The 27,417-nt window shown below is 39.8% G+C and overlaps 1 protein-coding gene across 1 annotated transcript in view; it reads left to right on the forward strand.

Annotated features, from left to right (window-relative positions):
* The window catches only part of cntnap2a (contactin associated protein 2a), a 274,377-nt gene that overhangs the window by 89,727 nt on the left and 157,233 nt on the right, over positions 1-27,417 (forward strand). Inside the window, exon 2 of the mRNA XM_046371619.1 lies at positions 25,931-26,041. Within this exon, the coding sequence (XP_046227575.1) occupies positions 25,931-26,041 (111 nt within the window). The remainder of the gene's footprint in view (positions 1-25,930; positions 26,042-27,417) is intronic.

A 27,417-nucleotide genomic window follows, 5' to 3' on the forward strand; every position in this document is an offset into this window, starting at 1 on the left:
ACAGCAGAGGAGACAAACTGTCACAAATTTCACATTCTTGCCACTAAACCTGATTTTGACAGCAGTCAAAAGAGCAGAATGTTAAAAATGTCCAATCCATTCCTCTCTGGGGCAGAACAGGCTGTGATGCTCCATGTAAAAAGACGGATGTCTCTGATGGCTACATCAGTAAGAATGTGTGAGAGTGATAAGGTATTTGCATTCTACTCTACAATATATGTACACGTGAACTTGTGTGGGTGAAAACGTGTATGAACATTCGCTTTGATCTCTGAATTTTATGGTATTATTTTTTTATTTGTGAGCCTGTTTATGTATTGCCGTGTGTGTGTGTGTGCTCGTGCTGATGTGTGCTGCAGTAATAGAAGCTGTCCTGCAGCACACAGTCTGGTGTTTGCAGCCGGAAAGCTGTCATAAACAATCTGCTCCAGCGTCAGTTAAACAGCAAGCGTGGGAGAATTGGGTGCTCTATAGGCTACAACCAGCCCCACGCTCTCTAAATAGACCAACCCATCTGCCTAATGCACTGAAATCAAAATGAGCAATGGATATCCCATATGACATTGTGATATGCGACAACAGGTTGGCGTGGACTTGGACTGACACTGGTTGGTGACTCTGAGAGGCACTGAGCTTTGACACTGAATGAAGCTGAAGTCAGTCTTATGCTGCACTGAAAACTGGCAGACTGTGGAAATGTTCCTCCTGGAAATGTGGCTTTTTAAGGTTCAAATGATTTCACACATGAATGTGATGAGGTTGATGTAATGTGCTGTAGAAATACACTCCAGCCCATAAGCCAAAGTACCCTGATATTATAGTGGTAGGACACATGCAGTACAGTCCATAAATGTGTTTAATCGTTGTGATAAACTAGAACAAATGTTTTTTCTACTGATCAGGTATCTGTCTGTTCAACACTTTAAGACCAAACTGAATAAGTTCCCACAGAATGTTATATAACCATTCATATTCATCATAGGATGATTCCAAAATGATATCGCGGCCTCTTGACCCTCCTTCAAGCACCATCAGCAGGGGAAAGTTGTCCTTGCTTAACCTTTTAATCTATGGCAAATCTAATATCTTGATTTACATCACATTTACTTTAGGTGTTCTGGTTCCCATGAAGATGAATCTTAATTGGGTGACGATTAAGTTTTCCACTTGCAAAAGAGGAAATATTCAACATACTGTAGTAACAGTTTTTTCTCTTGCAGTTCAAACTGAGCTATGAAAATGATAATAAGGTATAATATATCTGCAGGGGTTTCGTAGGTCTATTGATCAATACCAGTGACTCAGCAATTGCTTCACAACCCACAGAGATTTCTGGCCTTAAAATACTCTGCTTCCAGTCGCTAGCACATCGTCAGTCAGTCATCCTCCACTTGCAGTTTAAGCTTTTCGGTGACAAAGCCTGCTGCTATGAGCAAGCTGCACATTTTATCAACTGTTTCTAATCACTTTAAGTTGGACTAGTGCTATGTGACTTAAAAGTCACCAATGCCAGAAACTTAAGTTGCAAATACCATCGAGACTTAAATTAGAAATATGTTTTATGTATAATTGGGGATTCTATGATACATAAAATAAAAGTAAAAAATATAAAGCTCTGTTTTCACATTTTTATCTTTCTTATAATACTGATCCTTCAGTCGTGCCAGTTTTGAGACCCGTGTTTGCGCTTTGCTTAAATAAACATATTTCTGCATAATTCAGTGGGTTGAAAAACAGACCTCAATATCAAAACTTAGATGATCAGATGGTATTAAACATTTAGCAACTAGATTCAGGAAAAAGACGACCAAAGACCATTTGCATTTCAAAATAACTTTCTGTCCTTCAAATATGGCTGCTATATTCTTTAATTGGAACTGAGGATCCGCATTCCTTCCTGACCTTTGTAGGTTTACTCTGAATGTTGATGAACTACTAAATCTTTAGCTTACCAATGTATTTGCCTGTTTTTAGCACAGACATCCTCCAAAGTAAGTCTGAACTTCACAACTTCATGCAAGAATTCATTACTGCACAACAGGCACCTGTGCACAAACACTGAAAATAAGGAATATAAGTTCATTAACAACATTTTTGAGCTGAAGTACTTAATTAGTGTGACACAGGGTCCCATGAGCACAACAATGACATCAAAAATCTCAGCTTGTTGTTCTTGCATTTTTCATACTTTTCTAATTCGACATATGACTCTTGTCCCCGATGGCAAATGTAATTTGAGTGTTCTGTGTAGAAAACAATCTCTATCAGAGGAGTTGTTTTCCAGCCTTAGAGACTTTCACAAAGCTACAGCTGTTGTCTCCTTTCTAACATCTCCCTCTTCCTGCATCTCAAAGGGATGAAATCCAGAGCAGCGATTTGCACATTGCTTTAACACTGTGCCATCTGTCAAGTTGCAAAATTCCTCCCGGTGTTTAAATAATAGCAAGAGAACATAGAACAATTTACCAAAAGCAAAGAAAAAAAATATCTGAGACTAGATTTTATTGCAGTATAAGACAAAGGGTGAAAGGATTGTAAAGGGTGAAAAATGCAAATGAAACCTAAACTTAAACCTATGGCTCGAGAGATGGCAGTGTCGGTCTGAAATATCTCAAATACTATTGGATGGACTACCAGGAAATTCATGGTCCGCAGGAGATGAAACCTAATGAATTTGCTGATTACTGATTTTTGTCCCTCTAGTACTACAGCGGTTCTAAGTTGTGGCGTGTGTAGCTGTTTATAGCAGGTGGTCCTATAGTTAATATTGTTTGCTGGAGCTCTGAATGGATCAGAATCGGCAATGAGAATTGTGTTCAGAGAGCTAATATTAATGTAATAATAATAATAAACACAAACACAAATCTTAGTTAAATAAACAGTATGAAGGATGGTCGCGTTGGGGGAGCTGAGGCAGCAAATGGTGCTGGCATGGCTGTAATCAGCAGAGTCGCAGTGATAAGGGCAGGTTATAATGTGTGCTATACAGCCGACTGTGACATGACTGTGACTGGATGTTAGCCACACAGCTGAGAATGAGCCAGAGATTGTGACTGCAAACGGCGTCGCCTGAATGACTGTTAATGCAGCGCTTTGTATTTGGTGATTCTCTTTCCAGCAGCCATAATCATGTCAAACATTCAGTTTGTTCAGTTTGTTTACTACTGAAAAACCAGCAAAACTGATTTGCATCAGCCTCAACGTTGACTTTAAGGCTAACTGGTTATCTAATTTTAGCAGGCTAAGACAGAGATCATGGTAAATGTTATACCTGTTAAATACCAGCATGTTGACAGACCAATAATATGAAGCTCAAATCACTGCAGTGTTGAAGTACAAACTCACACAGATGCTGGCCTAGCTGTTGATTTAGTCTTATAAAACCTGCCGAAAACATTATCATTCATAACATTATCACACAGCTCGATAAAACTGCATTAAATCACAATTAATGTATATTTATATTAAGTCAATTTTATTTATATAACCCACAATTACCAATCACAATGCCTCCCTCAGTGGACTTCACAGTCTGTGCAGCGTAGGACACCAAACTTCTAGTCTAAAGTCTAAAGGCTTTCCTTTTGAAGGTCCAGTGTTTAGTCGTATCTGATCCCTGGTTTGGTCCACTGTCTCTCTGTGCCTGGGTCTCATTTACTTTGATTCTCCATTTCGTAAAGGAATGGCAGTGCAGAACCTGTTCCTTAGGGGGTGGGGAGTTTTTGTTAAATTCTGTGTTTGATTTTCCAGACACTTGTCCTTATCTTTCCTCAAGTCTTGCCATGCAGGTTAAAATAAATTAAAGCTTTTTCTTCTGCTCACAAGATAATCTCTTTTTAGTCTTTAAAATCGCCGTTGTTTAATTATTTTTTGTTTATCTCAGCCTTAGACATGTATCATTTTCTTTCTGTCTCCAGTAATTAGGTGTCTTATTAAACTAACTCCCTGAGCAGGGAAACTACTCAGCCAACAGTGGCTGGATCCATGTTATCATGTTTAGTTGATTAAAAGTGAAAGGAGTTCTGATGTCACCTCTTAGATTGTCATTGATCGTTTCTTTCTCTCTATCAAAAACAAGAGAACAAAATTCTGTAGACTCTTTTCTCTTTCATTACACACCTGCTCTTCACAGCTGGATGTCTGATAAATTGATTCAGACTCTGTGCTGCTTTGTAGGTTGGATTTTTTTTTCCTTGAAGAAAGATCTGGGGTTAAAAACATGTTACCCTCTTTTTAAAAAAAAAAAAACTGTATCAGCTCTTAGCATTTAAATATTCCCCAGAGCCACTTCTGGATTTAAAGTTTCTGATAGATAGTATTCCGACATATATTATGCACTACACGCGTGTTATGTAGATTTTTACTTTGTAGCTTATTCCAATGTGGAATCAGTGCACGTTCAAAATGTCTTCCTTATTCCTCTCTCTGGAGAATTACAATCCTGAAACTCTCACCGCTGGCTATACTCCAATGACGGATGTTTATGGCAAGGATGTGATCCACATATATTGACACATATATGCACACTTTCTACATACACTCAAGCACTAGCAAACATGTACAGATACACCCACAAGAGACAAAGTCAATTACATTCCAAAAGACATAATTCATAGTTACGCTTTTCCAAACCAGCTGACATGCAGACTTTTGGCATAGGCCTGTCAGGATTTATAATGGGATGCTCATTATTATGCAGCAAAGTTGAGGATGGTAGGCAGATTTGGGAAATTAAATTTACACAAAAGGGATAGTAAAAATCAAGCAACTGTCAAGTTTTCTGGTTCAGGCTGGGTGTGGATGTGTTTCTTTCCCATTTTTTTTTCACATATTCTGAGGTCAGCTTTTACAAGATGCTCACGCCCTGCAGGCTTAGAAGTCAGCGTCCACTTTGATTAGATAACTGAAGAGTTGGAGGACAAAAAGAAACCCTTTGCATTCAGAAACATAACACCATTTCAGGAAATGAAAAAGAAACTCACTGTGGATTTTTTCCCTTTCAGTGACTTAGAATCCATACATTGTATCTAAGAACTGTGTGTTCTCAAAGGCTCCCCAGAGTCTACACTCTGCACTGCACTGTACCTTCTGTCACTGCCTTCTTTCATTGCTGAAACATGCTCTCTCTCTTTTTTCTCTCTCTCCTTCCTCTTTCACTGTTACCCATACACCATGTTGTGAATAGTAAATCTTTAGTAGTGAGCTCATGGACTCTGGATGCCATGGGGTGAGGAACAAGAATACTAAAAAAAAAGAGATATAAAAAAAAACCTCAAGAGTAGCGATGTAAATACTTTCCTGGACTTTAACCACCTTTTGTACTAGCCCTGGTGGGGACATGAACTTGAAGATAATGCAGAGGTTTCTCAAAAACAGTATAGCAACGCTAACAATGAACTGTGACTGTCTGTTTCACACAATGTTTGAAGAACAACCATTAAAGTTTTATCGATAAACCTTTCAAGTTTATCATTTGTGTACAAAGCAGAGTTAAAATAGCCAATCTGCATAGCTGTTCATAGCTGCTGCTCTGTCTCATTTCCTTCACTGATGGTTTCAATCTCCTTCAGACTCTTTAGTGCCTCAGTAGGAAGGGCGTAACGATTCGTCAGTCTGAATCGTTTTATCAATTCGGTGATCAATGAACCAATATGATCGGTGTAAAGTCAAATATCGATCCGTGTCATCATCTTTAAGATATGCCTTTATTCTGAAATTTCCATGGAATGTCCATGTTACCATTTCAGTCCAAGCAGGCCACATTTTAGCTCCAGGCAGGAAATGGCAAGTAGCCACGGAGAAGAAGAGGAGTTTATTTACTCCCCCCTTAGGAGGTGGTGTGGAAATATTTGGGATTTTGGAGACTAGTTGTTATGAGAACAGGAAACATGATGAATCTGGTTGAGCTTCTGATCTGGCAGTCCACTAACTTACTCTCACTATGCCACTATTGGCTGTTCTTTCTCAACAATGCTAGGCTGAATGCTGTTCTGTCATAACAACATAACATCTACATCTATATCGAATAAAGCCAAGAAATGCCCAATACATCATGCTCAGTTGTTACAGGGGAAATGCTCACTTTTTGAGACAGTCTTTAAAAGGATGTTTGGAAATCTGAGGTCAAATCACATCGACCGCATTTGTCTGCTTCATGTAAAGCTGAGCTGGCGTTGCTGCTCTTGCTATGTGCCTTATTTGATGGATCACCAAATTAGCTGTGTACTTGTTACTTTTTTATAAGCTACAACAGAAGTATTCTGGGATATGTCTGTCCTGAATTCAGGAGTTTTAATGTACAGGCGGCCTGCTGTCTTTCGCCAACCTTCTCACTTACTTCGCTTCTGTCCTCTGTACTTCTCCACCGTAGCCTGTCTCCATTTCTCAATGCCCACTACTCAGCATTTACTGCTACTGTGATCTGATCTCTCTCTCTGCAGTACTACTGCAGCTCCATCAATCACGCACATGCAGGCGCACACACTGAGCAATTCAGGGCGTATGGAGTGAAGACAAAGATGGCTCTGTGATAGACACAACGGAGGAAGTGTGTCAGTTACACATACGCATGCATGCACACAGTTGCTTCTCTGTCAATTCATAAAGCTAAGAACGACTCAGAGGGGGATTAATTATTTTCAAATATGTTAATATTATTTAAATCTTTAGTTGTCTGTATACACTTCTGAGCCTGAGTGAATTCTCCATTTGAGAGAGGTAGAAGAAGAGAGGTCAAAAGGGTGTAACTTTTTGTATTTTTATCCTTGTGTGTCTTAGTGTCTTAATTTCTTACATAGATTGTGTGCCTCTGTGTGTTTAGATTAACATGGGGTAACACGGGGGCTTCCACAGTCTCCTCATAAACACAAGCACACCATCAGTTTTACTGAATGCTCAACTGCATTCTTACTGATGAGCAACTGATATATATTTGTCTTTGAGAAATACCCCACTCCATTTGAGTAATGAAATATGCATTATTACAGAAAATCATGTGGTTCATGACTCATATTTTAAAAAGGAAATGAATATCACATGATATTCTTGAGGAACTATTCATAGACTGTGAAGGCATTAAGTAAATCCACACAGAGACGTTCATTACGTTTGTGCATACAATGAAAACAGTGAAAATTGGTTCAGAGCATGGATTGGTTTGAATAAATGACTTTCACTCAGTGGATGTTGAGACCATTAACTCCAGACCCCCAGTAGCATCACAGAGGCTTTCATTTCATGCCTTTTCCATGTGGAAAATGGCAGGGAGAAATTGCTGTTTCTTGCGTAGTGGGACTAATTTCACATGAAAGGCAAAATATCTTAGGACAATATTGCCAGCTAATGATATGCCACGCTGCTAATTAAAAAATTTCACTGTGTCTCGGATCGAGAATGACACAGCACCAACACAGCAGCAATTACATTACACCATCAAAATAGTTTATTTATTTCTGGTCCATAAGAAAGGAAGATATAATATTGTTCAGGCGTTACTCTCTTTAATCATAAAGAACTAGCGAGACTAACTGTAATTTGCTTCTTTTTAATATTTTAGTACCATTTTTCAAAGCCTCAAACTCAAGCTCTGTGTTCCATTTTATGGTGTGTGTTTTGCAGATTGCACGGTTGCACTGCTAATGAGCAGTGAGACAAACTACTCTTCATATTCGTTCCCCCTCAGAGTGGTATTTCAAAATTAATCATCTTTAATTACCAAAAAGTTGGAACATAACAAGGTAATATTTGTGTTGAAAACAAATGTCTCTGCACAAGCTTTTGAAGATCAAAGGCTGATGTTCATTCATTGTCAATGTTTTCCCTTTGCTTTGGCTTCTCTTTGTCTATACTTCATTGGCTTTGATGGTTTTTCTGTTTAAATCAGTCTCAGACATAATTTGTTTTCTATGTATTTCTCTGAAATGTCCAAAATGTTCTAGTCACTGGCACACTTTGACATCTCGTTGTGTGTTATTTGTAACAGCCATGGCCAGAGGCAACCATCCATCAAACAAACTTGGACTTGAGGATGAACTGAACTGGTGACACTAATCTTGGGTGCCCACCTTGAAGCTGTGCTGACCGTGTAGATGCTCTGTGCTGCCATTTAGAATTTGTAGCTTCTTTGCACCAGCATCCATATGTAAAGTGTTGCAGTCCTCCACGAGTGCAAAACTGGCTCATGCTGGTACTGAGCTTCAAGACAGAGCTCTTTGTAAAAAATAACCCCAAAGTGAAGAAAGCTTGTTTCTTATTGTAAATTATTCACTATAATCATACATCAATATAGTTATAACTTCCATTTAGCAAAACAGTAAACTTAATGTCTTTTATTCGGTTCTTTAAAAAGTTTGAGTGTAGAGATACGGGAACGTAAATTGCAATGAATGAAGGTATTACAAGAGTGAGGTGGTAATTTTAGGCTTGAGGGAGGGGGTGTTGGCCTGTGCACACAGCCCCGTACCAGTAGGCTCTACATGTTGCCAGCTAAGCATATGTCCCTGCCTTTAGGGCTGGCACACACCATGACACTATGCCATGTCTTGATGTGGTCGCGCATGCATGCAGCCCCGCTGCGACCTCACAGCAGGGGTTAACTGCACTGAACCGCAATATCACGGTGCTGCCAGGAAACAGGGCCAATCTGTGGCCGTCTTCACGCTCAGCTGAGTCGTGGGGTGTAAACTGACTGGCTCAACAAGTGAGGCTCAAAAGACCACAAAAAAGCAGCATCACTTTTTTAAGGCTCGCAAGATTGAAGTCATTTTTCTTGCTTTTGTTTAACATTGTTTGGAGTTTTGCTTTCATCAATAAATGCCTTGCAAGCTTTCAGTTTTCTCATGAACTCCCCTTTGATGAGCTTGAATCTAACAGTTGCAGCTGTTACTTTTCTCATTGCTGTAAAAGCTTTCCACCTGCCAACCAATGCAAGGATTTCACTGTGAAGAAGCTGCAGGAAATCCAAGTTAGTCACAGATATGAGAGGCCAACCTATTCACTGACTTAAAAAATGTGATCAACGTCTGGATATCGGGATTTTTGTCCTTTTTTCCTAGGCAGATCAGTTTGAAATATTTTTTTTTAATAAAAGGAATGGCAAAAGAATAAGCAGCCTCACTGAGCTGCTAGATGAGGAGGTGCAGGTGACAGGTGCTCGCTGCAGTTTGTGCAACATCAAACCTCACACGTGTCATCAAGGGAAACAACACCTTCTACCGCGTCCTCCTGTCATGTGGAAAATGACTCATGCTGTGTCTGCATCATGTGATGTACCGTAATAATGGTTCTTCTCGCCCTCGTACCCGCACAGCACAGCTAACCTAAATCCACCATCCAAAATTCACTTGTAGTCTCTTCCAACATGATGAGAAAGTGGACCTACAATAGACAATGTGGATATTTTTTGTCTAAGTGTGTCTTCTTTTGAATGCATCACTTACTTATTTTTAATTAATTGTTTCTGGAATCAACATTGTATTTGGAACATCCTCATTTTTCTCCCTGTCAATCTCCCTGTGTTATTTATCTTGCTAATATTTTTTGTATACTCTTCTTCTTCTGTATACTCCCACATACAGTTTTCTTGCTCTCTCTCTACTTGTGTATGATTTTATTTCTCTTTCTTTTATTGCAGTTGCCTTCCATCCATGGCCGCTCACCTTTTTTCCCAATAGTGCCTCTCCCTTCTCCTTCTCTTGCACTCTCCTTCTCCTCCTTCGAGCATTTCTTATTTTTCCTTGCTCTTCAGTGGCCTTCAGAACCAATCCATTTCCACCCTATGCTGCTTCTGAAAATAATTACCCTAAGATGGAAGACGGGGAGAGGCAGACATGGAGAGGTGGAAGATGGCTGTTGATGGCAGGCAGGATGACAGTGTAGGTGAAAAAAGTGTGAGAAAAATCAGGGGGCAGCAGGGTGAAGGGAAGAGAGACACCGAGTTAGAGGAAGGATATAGATATTGATAAGAGAATAGAATATTGAAGGTTTGAAGTTCAAGAGAGAAAAACAGAGAGGAGCACTAGTGTGAAATCCTGCAGAGCCTTCCCACATCGCCTCAACCCTGCCGTGTTTCAAAAACAAATTTAGCCAATTTCTAATCCTCTCCATTAGCAGCAAAGGTAATAATCTCATCTGAGAGCAGCGGATATTTTGTTAACATCCCTTGCTGCAGAAACATCAGTTAATACATGATAAGCAAACACAGTTAGTGCTTTATTGCCACAGCACAAACAAAGCGAACCGCCATAAGCCTCGTTTTGTATTGCTTGGCCAGGAGCAATGCTAATTCCTGTTAACGCTGGCAGGTATTACTGACACAGAGAACAATGCTAAATCCCCGTTAGAGAACCCCAGCCACTGCAGGGGCTTAGCACAGCTTGGGTTTCCATTAGCCCCGGCAGCATAGATGTACACACTAGCAAATGCATTCTTTCTCTCCCTCTCTCTCTCTCTCTCTCACACACACACACACACACACACACACTCAGCCCCCCTGATTCCCATTAACCTGAGGGAGCTCCTGCATGGCTGGGAGAGAGAACCCTAATTTGTCAGCCTGCCGTGGGTCTTGGAGCTGAAGGTCGTTAGCAAATAGAGTTCATCTCTAATTACTGCTGGACTTCCCTTAGCATTAGTGGACATAATGTGTGTGTGCGTGCATATTCTATATGTGACTGCATTAGTGTGAATGTACATGCACCATCCAGCAAATACATGTGTGTGCTTGCACATGTGTTTTCGCTGCTTGTTTAGTGTTTCAGGAACTCAGATAATACAGTTAATTATGTTACTGCAGGGATGCGAGGCTTCATGTCTCATGCTTTGATACTGGCAATACATTCATTTCTTACCTATTTCATACAGTCAACATCTCTCGATTTTTGCCTTTCTGTTTCTCTCTCAGCGTGTCTCTGCTGTGGTGTATTTCTCTCTTTGAATTGCTCTCTGCTTGCCTGCCCTGCTTCAGTCCTCTCTGTTTCTCTGTCTGTGGTTGGAGTGCAGCACATCTGGTGAGAACAGGACTTATTGATTATAGGATTACATAAGCTATCAAACTTTTACAGCCCTCCATGCCCCCTTGTTGCCTCTCCCACCAGCCCTGAGTCCAAGATAAAAAATATACTCGAGGCCACAGTGCACTTGTGGAGTTCAACAAAATCACTAACACTGTTTCTTAATACATGTCATCAGTTCATGGCTATTTATTCTTAGAGGGTTAGTCTGGTGACATATGACAGAGTCAGATATGAGTCAAAGGTCCCGGGTAGCTATGGTGAGGGGCCCCGAAGCCATTGTGAGGATTCAATACTCTGCTCAAGGACATGTCAACGGGGCACAGACCTAATGACTTCTTCTTCCATGTTGTCAACTTTAAAAACTGTTCTATGCAATAAAAATGAATGTTTTGGATGGGAATTCACAAGCTTTAATAAATTGTGCACTGGGATTGGGTTGTGATAGCTGATACCTTTTTTGTTTTTTCCTTTTGGCAAAGCACCAGGAGTTCCTCAGGTTTAACACTAACGAAAGAGTCAGTAATTTAATTTTCCTTACTGAGTTTTCAACCGGCACTGAATGTCACATTTGCTGGTTAGAATGACAAATAGTGCCTGAGACAGATTATATTAGCTTTAGCTTATTAACTATAATAACACAAGTAACTCACCCAAAGGCCAAAACAAATGTGATCTTTTTAAGCTGGCGTCAGAATATCAATCATTTAAACCTATTAACATAGTAGTTTTGATTCAGAAACTTCCAGTATTTTGAGCCATTAGCTTGTGAGAAAAAAAACAGTTTGCCAAATTAACAAGATTTTGTCTATTTAAGTGAGTCAGACACATAACCATCAATTCCAATTTCAAAACTCAACTCAGTGTTTTTCTTCATATGAACATTTATTACTTACGTATATTTAAAGCTAAATCTTAATAGATTTTATAAAGCAATTTGAAAAGAGTCAGTTCTGATACTGGATTTTGATTCAGTATATGTTTTTTTCAAGCCTCCATTCTATACTTTTTCACGTATCTTCCTTCCTTGGCTTGTCTTTTTGTATTTTTCCTGCCTTTGCCCCCTACCTGCTCTTCTCATTACTGTCTTTATGTAAGGCAAACTGGCCATATTGAACACCAGCGTGGGACTCTTTTGAAAGGAAGTTAATTGGGCACGTGCATATGTTATATACCTCTTTGGATATGAGTGTGTGCATGTGTGATTTTAACACGAATGCCACACAAGTTTTTTTTCTCACTACCTGTTTTCACCCATTTTCTCTCATCCCCTCTTCCTGCATTTGTCTTTTACTGCCAGTCAGAACATATTGTTTCTCAGCATGGCAGAGTTTAGGGCTGACAAAGGGGTGGAGGGCAGTGGAGGGTGTGATATTATTGGTTTCAGTTGCCAGGTTGGCAGCAAATCATCTTTATGAGCACACAGGAGGGCAGAGAGAGGCTCACGATTTCTCCCTGACTTCTAGAGAGGAAATGATTGAGGCCCATCCAGAGCACACCAACAGCCAGTGATTCTGTGATTTCTCTGATACTGAGCCATGGTGCACGTATTCACAGTGAGGTGGACCGGAGACAAACTGTGCATGTTGATGTAGGTTTTCAGATTTTATGTTTCTCTTAATTCCTCCATCTGTTTCTGTTCAATAATACATGGAGATCCAATGTACATTCACATGTGATAGACAAGCACACAGTTAAACAAACAACACAAATATAAAAGTATTTTTTGTTGTGTTAAATTTTAATTGGTGTAACACTTCGCTATTTATGATGTACCAGACACAGTTTCACACATGGGATCTCATGCTACAATTTCTCATTGCGCTGATATAGAGTAAGGGGTGTGTATGTGTGTAGGAGTGTGTGTCAGCAACCTCTGCATGTTATGCATGCGTATGTGTGCAAACATTAACAATGATGCTGGAACATTCTAGCTAATTAGTTTCATATGTCATCTCAGAGCAGACATGGATATAAATGTATTTAAAGTGAAGTCAAATCAAAACATTTACATTAGGATCCACACACATCGATTATTAATATTATTGTTCTAAATCCTTTTGAAATTTTATACCACGTATCTGGTAATGCTTTTAGTAATAATGGGACTCCTGTGGCCTAACTGAAATCACTTGTTCAAGACCAGCTGGTATCTTGGATTGGAATCCAGATGTGTAATTGAGGGTATATGCACGTCTAGATCATCTATCCATTTCACTTTCAGGCCATGATGGACTATGCTTATCAACCTAATTACAACTGGCACAGAGTGGCAGCCAAAGAATTCCTTAACCCTGCAGCTTTCCTGGATGAATGGCCACTGCAGCCTGTGAATTTTCCAAATGCTGCAAACTGCATAATTGGCATTACTGTAACGCATAGCTCACACTCCCAATTATCTGATTACTAGACAGTTTATTTCTTTCCCTATAACAGCCAGACTAAATTTAAATCCACTTTTTTCAGGCAGAGAAATGATCATGTTTCTTCAGGACAAACTACTATAGCTCAGTTTACTGACCTTTCTTATGATAGCTGATGCCCTTGGAAAAGACAGTCCTTGCATTTGTGCTTCAGTTTGAGCCCTGTGATACCAATATACCCACTAACCAATAAGCAAATCCCATATTGCCTCTATGGTCTGTGCATGATGGTGTTTTAATGGCCTCTGAAATCACAGCCGTTCCCACCTGAGGAACTACAGGAAATAATTAACGACCCTCTGTTGTGATGAGCATTCTACAACAACCTCACTTCACTGGAGGAATTGCAATTGGCCACCATAGTCTTCTTTCTGATCTGCCATATTATTATGACCTCTCAGGGCAAGGTTTATGTTCCCTCTTCATAGACATAACTCTAAAGAAAAACAGTATGTAGTGTTTGCATGCCCCCCAATGGCTGTGTTGGTCTCCCCTGAGTGCTGCAGCTTTGTCCCACAGTCAAAAGACATGCAGGGTAACTGTTGACTCTAAATTGCCCATTGGTCTGAATGTGGGAGTGAATGGTTTTCTTTGTGTCAGCCCTATGATGAAATGGCAACTTGTTGTACCCGCCTCTTGTCCTACGTTAGCAAAGCCAAAGGATAGATAATGGACGGATGATTCCTTCACATTTTTATTTTTAAATGACTCCCTTTGCCTTAATTTAGACAGTACATGTACTGGAGTCTTTTGCCTGAATAATAAGTATTTCTCTCTACATAATCACTATTTTGATTTCTTTTCCGAACATGCTGGCCTTTTGAACTCTCTATCACTCAAAGAATGTGACTGGAGGGCAATTCCAGTCGCTGACTGCCTAATGCGCCGCTCACTTAGTAAATCAGGTGGTAATTGCATTCAGATTGTTAGTGCAAATTTAATAAGAGCTGTAGCCCAGTTTTGCCCTGCACTTTCACATATGGATTTAGTCTTCACCAAACACCCACATATTTATTATGGGAGCCACTTAAGCTTGCCACATTTTAGCTATCGGCCATGCTTCAGGCCACACAAGATGAACATAACCCATAAACATACACATTTATCATGCTTTTTGTTTGTCTGCCTGCTGTCCCTTGTGCCATATTCACACACAAATGTGTCTCACTCTCTCTCTATCTCTGCCAATTTTGACCTGCCATTCCTTTGTGCTCACTCTCAAACATGCCCCTGTGCACACATTCATACACAGTCTCTGGAAGGTAGAGTGTATCAGTGAGAGACAGAGGGTTATGCTTCATGCAGCTCTGAGCAGACCAGTCCTGGTTGAGAGTTCACGGAATCAGGCAGGTATAACTGATCTGACCTGGCACCAAGTGGGCAGGTCACACAGCCAAGAATTTCACCACACGGCGACAGAGAGACAAAAAGGCTGCGTGAAGAGGTGTTGATCAAGGAGTGTTTTTATGTTTTTATTTATTCTTTTGACGGTGAAAGAGATGCCATACCTAAAAGAAGCATCGCTTAAATGCTACCTTAAATGCTCCTCTGCTATCACCAAATTTAAAAAGAAGAAATAAAATTTAATGTTTTTATGTTTGTTTGCTGTCATGGATTGCTCTGAATCCCTTGGACAACAATGTTGTTTACAGAACCTGGTCAGTGCTCAGCTTCATTTGGGTCCCTGTTTCTCATGAACCATTATGACTGGATCTGCTGTTTTAAAAAGTCTGGAGAAAAGTAATGTGGTGGGCTGATAATATTTCACCATATCTATCCTCTGTGCAAGCCTATTCTCCTATGCCTTTTGTACATAGCGTGCTGCAAGTGCACTTGGATGCTCTCTCATTGTCCATGTGTTTGACCCTTCTCTTTGGTCGCGGTTGTAATGATTAATCATTGTCTCCCACTCTTCATTTTTCCTCTTTCCTCTAGCATTCCTCCTACCTATTATCTGTGTCTCTTCTCTTCTCTTCCCTCTCTCTACAATGCCCTTAACTAAAACTATTCATCTTCCTCCCTGCCCAGCATTCCTTGGTCTGCTCTACAAACTCATCACATAAACTGATACAAAAACTTGAAAAAAAGTCTATTAGGATAATGTCTGCCATTTAAGAATAAACTGCATCAGAAAGACCAGAAGAGTCAACCAGAGGTGCCGTCATGCCACCACAGACCTCCCATAAACCAGCTTTAGGCTCCATGGATTACCAGTGACACAGAGAATCAGTCATCCTGAACAGGCCTTTAATTACTGAGATAAATAATAGATGAACACATACAGCAGGCCCACGAGGTTTACTGAGCCAACTGAATGTTAGACTGACGAAGCTCCTTGGTAGCATCATTGGACGTGAAAAAGTGTTGGCCAGTGTTACGTACAACAAACTGACTGCAGGGACTTGATTAGGAGAGTGCAAACTTCTGCCACATGATTTTAGGATGTTTTCGAAGGATGTAGGAGGAGACAGACTGAGAGCTTCTCATGGAAGCATTTTATGTAAATTATAATCTGTCAGTTTGTCAATAGCGGCTTTTGACTTTCAGAAATGTTTGAGACCAAATGGTGGTTGTGCAACAACGTTACAACTCATAATGATGATTGTAAAAATGCATTTCAGTGCTGCCAAATGTGTTTCTTAGTTTCAGTCTTCAGACAGCATGAAATATGGCCAACTCTATCCAAGACCGAAACACCCTTTCGTCCAGCGTGAATTATTGTTTCAGTTTTTTCTGGCTTTGTTGTGTTTTGTTATGAAGCTCCAGTCTACATTTTGGAAGTCTAAAAATTGCAGACATTTTTGTTTTAGCAGCAAGCATTTTAAAAGTGAGTTTCAATTTCACTTGACAGATGTTAATGCAGAAGGAAGCAGGAAAGAAAAGGTGCATCTGCATGTGTGTGAGTGAGTGCGTGTGTGCAGTTGGATGTCTGTCTTTATGTGTGGTTGCTTCATCCAAAACATCTCATTATGCGCTTGGTCTGCGCTCACATTGGCACGGGGCACCAGATCTGTTGACAAAAATGGTTTGGTGAGGGTTCCAAGACATGAAAAATGAATCTGGACCAAAAAATTTAGATTAACGGCTCAAGCAAAGTGCTGGCAAGCCTCGGGTGGTGGTGGTGGTGGGTAGCTGGAGAGTGGTCGGGAGAGGCAGGGGACGGGAGGGTTGAAAGAGAAATAAGTCGGAGTGAAAATGTATGAAGTGAATGGGCAGCATGAGAAGAGACTGTTATTTTAATGAAACATCTTCCAAGAAGGAGAGGGAGAAAAAAAAGGATAACTAATTACATCTGAAAATTCTCTGCTCAAATGTAAACCCACAGAGCTGACATGGAAAAGGTCAGAACAAATGGAAGGAAAGAAATAAAGAGGCTGAAACAAGTTCAACAAAGATTAATAGACAGAGAATATAATAACAAGGTAGCTCAGCCCCAGGCAAAGTGAGTGAGACGCCACACATTATATACATTTATAAGCAGAGAGGGAAGCGACTCATCTTCTCCAAGAGCTCAGTCAAAAAAACAGCTCATTTTTGAGACCAACAGTATGGTTGAAAGACAACAGACATTTCAATTGAATTGTGAAAACTTTCATGATTATCAAATTTAGTATAAATGTGCAGTATTGTAGTAATGAATAAAAATCAGCATTCTATGTATCTGTTCCTGAGAGAATTTCATTTCTCTAAAATGATGATAACCCTTTTCTCCCTCCTTCCTTTTTATTTTAGCAAATTTCACATATTGAAAAAGTTGGCACCTTGTCATGGATTGAAATGGTCATTTCAATTCCCACCGGGGTATTGTGTGAAATGAAACTGAATGGGCACCCACCCTGGGGTCCACATGATTGTTATTCACTGCGCTGCCATCCGCTTTTTCATGCTGCAAGGCTGTGGGCGCCATGTGCACAAAGTCCCTTTTTGCATACTGTGTGACCACTGACTACATTACTGTAAATTACAGCAATACAATGGATTTACTGTAAATAGTAATGTGTAATACACAAGGAAACACACAGTGGATGGAGTCTCAGAACTTTGATATTTACATGATTTTAAAAAGGCTGAATGAAAAGCTTGGGCAGCATCAGAAAAATAGTTTGTTGTTCATGCGGAGGAGCAACAGGAGATCTAAGGGCTCAACTCAACTTTTGTTTGTTTATGTTTGTTGTTTGTTTGTAGTCTATGATCACAATCAGGTGTTGCAGTTTTCACCAAAGCATCAGCAAAAGTGGATATAAATTGAATTCAATTGCACTTTGTGTCTGCTCGTGTGGTTGTTCTTTCTCCACTTCTTTTGATCTCACTAAGCACCAACAGTGAAGCAATGATTCACCCTGTCACTGTTGCATCTTTTCTAAAATTGTACTCATCATGTCCTTTATTCTTTCTTTGATTTGAGCAGCGAGCTTCAGGTTGCTCCGTGACTCTGTATCTGACATTTGTTGGACTGTGATGTGTTCAAAGGCTACAGAGACATTTGAATACAAGATGCGACCACTTTTGATGCAATGCAAACAGATTTGGCAGCTGGCATTCAAGTTAGTGGTGCCCCATTGGAGGATGAATAATCTATCTGTCTATTTAAGTTATCTTTAGGTTTAGGCACAAAGACAATGTTTTACGTAGTATTTACATAAGGATGAGTTTAGGAAAGGACTGCTGGTATGCATTTTTCTTCATGAAGATGCGCAAGGGTATCTTCTACATCCAATATTGTGTATGACCGTGTTTCCTAGCTTGCAGACTTTCTCATCTCAGCCTTGTAGATTAAAGTAGTAATGGAAAAACATCCTCACAAACAGAGATCCACCCGGAGAACGGATCCATGGCACTCTTCGAGGTCACAATCTCCAGAACAACAAAAAGAAAATTTACAGATTCTGTTCTGAAGTGTCATGTGTGAGTCATGTACGTGTTTACTTCACAGTTTTTGTTTAGAGCGCAGACACTGGCAAATGTTTCTGTAGGAACAACCATCTGTAATGCCTATTACTGAGGCCTTTTCTGTGCTGCGGAACATCTGTTAATTTGTGTCCTATACCTCTTTGTGCCCACCAGGGACCTGCTGTCACGCAGTTCCAGGTGTACAGGACAACACGCATATGTAACTGCCTGCTAATTAGTGAATGGCCATTTGACCGATTTTTAAACTCTCTTTCTCAATGACCCCATGATATAAAGGAGCAACTACGATGAGTTGTTGCTTATCGTAGTTGCTCCTTTATTGAAAACAAATTGAATTGAAAACAATTGTTGGAATCAGATGCATTCATTTGCCAGAATCTGACCTGGACTAATTACACTCACATGTTACAAGTCCTGTGTTTTGGACTTGAGAATATTACTACATAGAACATTACTGCAACAAAAATTATCGTAAAAAAATCACATGCCAAAATTTTTTTCTACCTGTTTATTCATATGAATAAATAATAAATTAATAGTGAACATGGAACAATTACCCTGTAATTTATTTATTTATTAAGAGAAAACAAAAAAAATGGATCACTTTTTTTTGTTTGTTTTCCCTCTCAGGGCTTCCGTAGTTGAAGACAGTCTGACAAAAATAACTGAGATGGGCTATACTGAGTTTATAAATAATACAGAAGAAATTAGGTCAGTGCAGGAAGCTTCTATAGGGCAGCAAACCCAATTTAGTTAGAGACCATCTCTCAGTCTGCTCCAGATGGACTGTGTCAAACTGAAACGTGAATGTGGGCAAAAATGGGAAACTCAAAGCAGAGGCCCAGGCTGCTTCCAGCCACACCAGAGAGCAAAACCATGCACAGACGGAGACTCTCACACTCACTGGCAGTTTGGAGAGTCAGGCTGCATCTCCATGCAGCTGTTGGCACTTTTGACAGCTTCCACTGTTCATGACCTGAGTCCAGAAAAAGCCCCCAAGTCCCCAAACCTCAGCTTTCAGTGTTGTTGAGAGAGCAGACTTGACAGCATCATACCAAAACTCTGCACCGAATGGTCTCAGTCATTAAATACACATAACAGATTTTTGTGTATTCTGGCAAAGAACACAAAATGTTCTTCACTGCCTGAATGACTTACTGACCCCATTGATAAAACACACATGAAAAGGGTGAGATTTGCAGAAGACCATCTTTTTTTGATGTTTTGATTTTCAAAATATGCACTGTATAAGGCCTTTGTGCCAAGAAAGATTTCTCTGTCAAGGATATTTTCCTGAATGGCTAAAGTGGCCAGTAAAACGATTCATTAAAAGAGTTTGAGCCTGGCTGCTTTCCATTCGTTTGAGATGCCAAAATTTTGTTTTGTGACCACAATGGCTGTGATTTTATGCAGACTCATCTGTAAGATGTCATAAATTTCACCCTGAATGTATTACTCTACTTGTATCCGACTCCCTTTAGCACCAGAAACATGGCAGGGATGTAAAGCCCTTTGAACAAGCCGGCCAAACCCTGTCTTTCCATGGCTCTGCTCCCAAATGGTGACAGCTGGCTGACACACTCATGCTTGCTTCTTTTTTTCCCACATCCTTGTTATTTACCTAGCTGGAAATGTCACTTAGAAGGCTTTGGTAGGTAGCCATTTTCCTTTGCTCTCACCTCCTGTCTTCTTTTCTTTTTTCTTTTTTTTCATCTTATCTCTTTCCTACCTGTTTCTCCTCTCTTATCATACCATCATGTGTAAAACTATCCATCTCTCGCCCTCTGGGGAATAGGCTGACATTTACACTTGGATTTTGTAGTCATTTGCTTGCCCTGATGTACCTGAACATACAGAACCCTACTTTGCACTTGAGATATGGGCAAATATCAGCAGCTACCATCTCACACTTGAGTTCTGAGCATATGACCATGTGGCCTGCATTCATGAATAAGTTCTCATACGAGGTGTTGGACACATGTAACACCTCGTAAGGAGACACAATGCCGGGTGTTTTGCCTATGTAAACATGCATGGTCTTTTATATACTTTCATAATTGATTTCCCTTAATATTGGACTACAGAAGAACAGTATATATGTTGCAGAAGGTGGCATTATGATACGTAGTATTGTATCAGTGAATTATTGACGGTTATTAATTATCTCAAAGCAATACGTCAGTTAGCTGTATCAGTATTGTTGGTATTATTAAGATGTTTAAAAAATGGGAAAGCAATTTCAGATTTATTGACAATTTCATGACCGTAGCTTAAACCAAATTCCCCACTTACCTACTAAAGACCAGACATTTACTTGTACAAAAACACTGAAAGTGTCTGCATTTATGTGGGACAGGAGTCACTACAACACAGGCAACATTAACACTGGACAAAACTATGGAAAAATAAACTCATTATCTCGGGATGTTAACCTACCTGATGCAGGTGCGGGCTACTAGTTTATTTGTTTTTTTTAAATCACACATTTTTTCATCATTTGGTTTATTTACGTTGATTTGTATGTTGACATTCATTGTTCAACCACTGCTGCTTTAGTTGTTTATTGTTCTCCCGTTGTCATGACCAAAATAGCAATCCTGTTAAAAATAAAAATAAAAAGTGTTTGGACAATATTGTGCTGATATATCCATACTTCAAATTATTAGAAATTGTGTGCAGTTTTTAATATGTCACACAATGCAAACATGCTGAATGTCTTATTGTATAACTTAGTCTTTGTCGATAACAAAACAGTAAAACAACGTGACAATAACTAAGCACAGACTTCTGTTTTTTCCCCGAGAATGACCTGCGTTTGTGCGTCACTGTGGCCACGCATTGTGTAGAATTGTACACTCCAAACTGCACTGTTGTCATTTATCATTGAAGTGCTTTGGGACTGACAAAGGAACTTCACAATGTCGTTTAAACTACTACAACGTGATAAAAGTTGGCATTCACTCTCATATTAGATGCAAAACACTGGTGAATTGGCTGAAAATGTGCAGTTTGTCGGAAGAAGGCTCCATTTATTGATAAGTTGTACAGAAATTTGTTACATTCCTTGTAGTTTCAGTTCAAGGTTTTCATTTAAAAACAAACAGGAAATAGGAAATAGGACAGTTAACTCTGTGTGCACTCTCTTTGTACATTGCTACTCTTACTAATAAAGCAGCAAACTGTTGAAGTTTTCAAGCAATTCAGTTCAATTATGGGAGGTTTCCTGAGATCTTGGCCTCCTTTTTGAGTAATGTAACAAATTAGAATCAGAATGGGCTATTGCACATCAAAGGCTGAGACTACAATCCAACTCTTCTATTGCTTTTATATTTGAAGTGCAAACTTAGTTCTGAAGGGTCTGAAGTGAAAATGAAAAAGATTATGAATATTTCATATGAATTTAGACAAAACCAAATAAATCTTAACAGGCTAAATATCTACTTACTTTCCTGTGTCATTTACCATAATGCAAAAGTAATGCAACTCTTTTCGCCATGAATCCAGCATGCTAAAGATGTAAGTGGGAGTCAAATTGATTGCTCTCGGGGTTTAATGGCATTTAAATATTGAATATACAGTACAATGCACAAGGCAAGGGATGCCATCATATGTGTTATTATTAAGAAACTTCAACAGAAGGAGAGTGGGAAATCAGAGACAGCTAGTAACAGCATGAAGAAGAATTAAGCTGCACGGACAACGGTGCAAGGAGGAAGAGGTGTTGGCAGCTAAACAGACCTCCCCATTAAAATGACAGACAGGTTTGCAGAATTTTTGGATCAGCTGTTGTCAGTGGATGCTGTGCAGATGCTGGATGCTGTGTACATAATGCACATGTACTGTGGGGCAATCGTTGCAAGCTGCATGAGGGCAAAATATATTTAAATCGATTCAGTCATTATGTTAAAAAAACCTGGTAATATGGAAACATTCGGGAAGGAGTGCTGTTATCATTATCATTACAAACTGATAAACCTTAGTTTTTGTGTAGTAATAGCTAATATTATGATATCTATATTCAGATTTCTGATTTCACAGCCAAATGTGTGTTTACATTATTATTATTATCATTAAAGCATTTACTTATGTGGCCTGTAAGCACAGCTGCACTGATTATTCACTCAACTCATTAGTCGATCGAAAGAAAATTAGTTTATTTTGATAATCGATTAACCGCTCAGCCATATGGGTATCTTTTTTATTATTGAATAAATAAAGTTCTTTCGCGTAGTGACTTTCTCCACATCACAGAGTTAAGAGGGCTCTGAGGAAATAAGCTGAAGCACTGAAGAATGCACTGTATTTTTGTCCACACTCCCATTGCTTTCGAATCCACTCTCTCCATTAACTCCCCTCTCCCATTCCATTCAGTGCTTCCCTCCCAGCCTTTTCTGTGCAGCTTTATGTCCTTGCATGCATGTGTGGCTGTGTGTGACTGGCAAAGCCTGTTCATGTGCATCTGGAAGAAGTCACTGGGAAACATATACAGGCTCTCTTGAGACTGAAGCTGCTGGAGAGCCTCTGTCTGTCCATGTGTGTGAATGAATAAGAGGTGTTTGTGTCTCTGCAGATCAGCGCAGGGGGATTGATGTATAGATACATACCATTTGTGTGTGTGTGTGTTGGGGGGTGTTAATAAACTGATGTGCAAGAATAATTTCTGAGACACTTCTTGAGCAGGCATTCTCATAAGAAGCAGATGTTCCTCCCTGCTATGGTTTGAATATAACCCTTTATAAGCCCAAATATACACACATACTGTATGACACAGTCCAACTGGTGCAGGAGTAATTCGTGAGACAATTACACTGCCTCACTCCATTTTTTGGATACTTTGTACACAATATAGACAAAAGTATTTACACACACCTCTTCACGGGGCCGTTTTTCAGGGGTTTGGCTCGACCCCTTATTCACTGAAGGGAAATCTTAATGCTTCAGCACACCAAGACATTTTGGACAATGCTATGCTTCCAACTTTGTGGCAACAGTTTGTTGAAGGCCCTTTTCTATTCCAGCATGACTGTGCCCCAGTGCACAAAGCAAAGCTCCATAAAGACATGGTTGGATGAGTTTGGTGTGGAAGAACTTGACTGGCCCACACAGAGCCCTGACCTCAACCCCATCCAACACCTTTGGGATGAACTGGAACGGAGATTGTGAGCCAGGTCTTTTGGTCCAACATCAGTGTGTGACCTCACAAATGCTCTACTGCTTGAATGGGCAACAATTCTCACATAAATCTTGTGAAAATCTTATGGAAAGCCTTCACAGAAGAGTGAAAGCTCTTATAGCTGCAAAGCTGTCTGTGTATTTAGAATGAGATGTTATTGAAGTCCCTGTTGGTGTAATAGTCAGGTGTCCCAGTCAGCTAGTGGATTTTGCAGCCATGCCAGTGGAAAGTCAGAGTGCCAGAGAGCTCGTTTCTTTTTACTTGTGTTAATAAAGGAGAACGTGTGTCACTGTGTGTGACAAAAATATGAATTATACTTACATGCCAGAAGGGAGGCTGCAGACCATTTCCCCCCTTTCTAGACAGAAACACACACACACTCATGCATTATGGGGCTTTGATGATGTTATTTTTTTCTCTGTGAGCACGCCTGTGACACAAGGTAATATGTCTAACAAGCCAACAGGCCAAGAAGGTAACGTAGCTTTGACTTTCACCCACAGTGTACTGCAGACACACAGAAACACACATACACAGGAGCACAAACAATTCTCTTCCCTCTAAGTCTTATACACACTCAGACACACATACTCACTTGCACGGTGGGGCATGACAGAGAGCTATTGAGTGCCTCTACCTGGCCTGACAGACCATTCACAATTTCTCTGCGCAAGAAACCAAATGTACTGAAAGACTGTGTTTGTGTGTATGAGCCAGCGAAAGGAGTGAACTGAGAAAGAGGAAGGAAAACTATGTGCATGTATGTCAGGAATATATATTTGTGTATTTGTCCAAGGTAATTTTGCTGCCTTTTTCCTTCCTTTGTGTGTCTCATTCAACTGCTATAGTCTAGGCTTTTTTTCTCTAAGAGTGCTAACAGCTATGTTAGCAGCTGGTATTGAGGTCAGCTGGGCCTGGGCAGCACTACAGCACTCTTTTTACTATTTTCCTTGGCTAACCTGACTCACTGATCCAGAGTTCATTCAGCTAGACATGTCAAAATGTGTATGTGGACATGCATCTTTATGATTACGTTCAAGATGATGTGCTGTAAAACGAAAATAAAAGGAAAGCTGATGTATTGAAATATTTACTCTATATTAAATGAATGAATGATTTGCACAAATGATCAACTTAAACCTACGTTATACAGCCAATACATTCTTGCATGCAACTGACCTTAGTGTACACTATTTATCTGTTATTCTCTCTCTTGAAATACATGTGTATTCATTGCTGAGCGACCCTGGAATTTCCCTTGTTTAGGAACATAAAAAATATAAATATAAATATAAATCAAGGCAAGCAAAAGTATTTGTATTGTACCTTTCAAGAAGGTAATTCAAAGTGTTTTACGTAAAGCATAAAAGCGTGAAGGTAAAGTATGAAAGAAGTACAAGGCAATAAAAAAGTCAATGAAAAAGACACATGTAAAAAGATTGTAAACAGTCTAAAATAAAAGACTGAAATGGATGAAAAGAGAGTAGAAGAAATGCCAGGGCAGCTACCGTCTGGTGCAATAAGTGAATAAACAGTCCGAAATTTCACTGATTTAACACTGAGAGTGCGTGCTGGACAAAAACTGAGTGCTCCTTCTCTCTTTTAGCTCAGAGCATTGAAGTTTACTGAAGAAAAATATGTGGACAATATTTCTAAATTCCACTGAGACAAAAGTCCTTTCATTCTTGATATTTTCTGAATGTGAGAGTAGGCTGATTTTGACAGTTTTCTTATGTGGATATTAAAATTTATGTGTGAGGAAGAGTGTAGGAATATACCAAAGTCAGTCATTTCTGTTCCATCTTTGCTTAACTTAAGAAAATGTTAAGTATCCAATTGTGGATTTGTTGAATGCACTTACTCAGTGCTGATGTGAGACCATACTGTTAAATCTGATCCAATGGGACTTGAGCATTTCAGTGTTTTTACTCATCTTCTAAATCAATTATGCATCTGCATCTAATCAAGGCCAGGTTGCTTGTTATGGTGGATATTTTGCGGTGTGTCTTGTCAGTGAACTCAAGAATGTTTCCGATGCTCCTGTTGTTCAAGTCTGACTGACCTGACTTGCTGCTTGACCTGCAAACAGCTTCCCTCAAACCTCCAGCTATGCCCGAGTTTCCTCACTTTTTCTTTTTTTAGACAATGCACTGAGTGAAACCATGCGGAAAATATAAGACTTCCGACTTTTCAGCTAAGAGTACTTGAATTCAGTAAGGAGATCTTGTCCTAGAAATAATTTATTTAACATTTAACTAACAATGTTGTAGTTTAAAACTGCTGAGAACTACTTCAACTACCCCATGTACATTTTCTCTAATTCAGGTAAAACATACTTATATTCACCTTTTTCTTTTTTCCTCTCTCTCTCTCTCTCTCTCTCTCTCTCTCTCTCTCTCTCTCTCTCTCCACAGAGAAGTGTGATGAGGCTCTCGCCTCTCCTTTGCCTCACACTTCCTTCACCAGCTCATCTGTCTTCTCCAATGGATATGCACCTGGATATGCCAAGCTCAACAGGAGAGGAGGTATACACACACACACACAAGCATACACAGAAAAACTTGCAGATGTGCATACATTCTCACATGCATGATTGCTGTACAAAGTACAAATACACATACTGCAGACAGAGGAAAATCCTATTCATGTACATACATCCTTATCAGTGATTTTACAGGTGACACACTGAGAGGTAAATGTCTGAATGCTATAGAGTGGCACGCTTCTTCGTACTGCACAGATGTGCTCATCCTCCTCCTCCTCTATTCTATCTTTCTCTATTTCCCTTTACTTCTTCTCTATATTTCTCCCTCCCTCAGCTCCAGTCATTATCTCCATGACTCAGACTGGAGCTCATTTCCACATCAGTCCACAGCAGAGAGAGAGATAGGGCCAGACAATTACACCCCTCTATGTTTATACAATTAATATTTCATATTTTTCCATCTAATATAGTCACACTACAGCTGAGGCAACAGACCTCAGAGCAGGCAAATAAAGTCAAGGTAATCTGGTGTGTTTAATCATACCAATAGAATTATTATTGCTGAGAGAGGACGGTACTGCCCCTCCTTTAACTATGACACCCACCAACGAGAAAAATAAGGAAGAGAACAAGGAAAGAAATAAGGACCAACTTGTCAACAACAGTCATACAGGATGCTTTCTTTAATCACTGCCTTCAAGGATGGAGGTTGTGAGTCACATTGAATGTATAAAGCTTAAAAATCCAGTTCCTTTGGGACTGTTGTTCTCAAAAATGCAGTCCTGTACAAATAACTTGAGACTGTTTGAAGGTGGATCAATCTACTGATGTGTGGCTGGTGTCCATCATTCAAGAAATGTTTTAAATCAGTTCGGACTAGAAAATATGTACAATTTCATGGCCCTGAGGCACAGTTGCCCACTTCTAAGATTTAAAAGATTAATTACGCAGATTAAGTAACGTGCTGAGGTGGCTAACCTCCAAAATCTTAAATTACCACAGTTAAAAGCCTTTGATTTGAATAAAAAGGTACTGAATGAACTACTCAGCTGTCTCCCTCTTTCGCTATCTGCCAGCTTGGACTTTTAATTAGGAGCCCAACATGCTCACACGTCTCCAATTCTGAGTAATCCAAAGGACATTATATGGCAGTCTGGGCAACCACTGTGATAAACAACAAATTGCCAATCTCTATCAGATGCTGAAAAATGGATACGCACTGAAGTGAATGTCAAAGTAGCAGGGGAAATGAGGGAAAGGATGTAAAGTTTCATCTCTCCTTCCATGTCTTGGTGCCCTCTAGAGTACGATACTGCTCTCTGACGGCGAGGCCATCACCTCGTTAGCATACGGCATATGACAAGGCTAGAATATAAAATAAGAGTGGAAAAAGAAAGGCAGAGAAGTTCTGCAAGA

The sequence above is a fragment of the Scatophagus argus genome, chromosome 18 (assembly GCF_020382885.2).
Source record: "Scatophagus argus isolate fScaArg1 chromosome 18, fScaArg1.pri, whole genome shotgun sequence".
NCBI classification, from domain to species: Eukaryota; Metazoa; Chordata; class Actinopteri; family Scatophagidae; genus Scatophagus; species Scatophagus argus.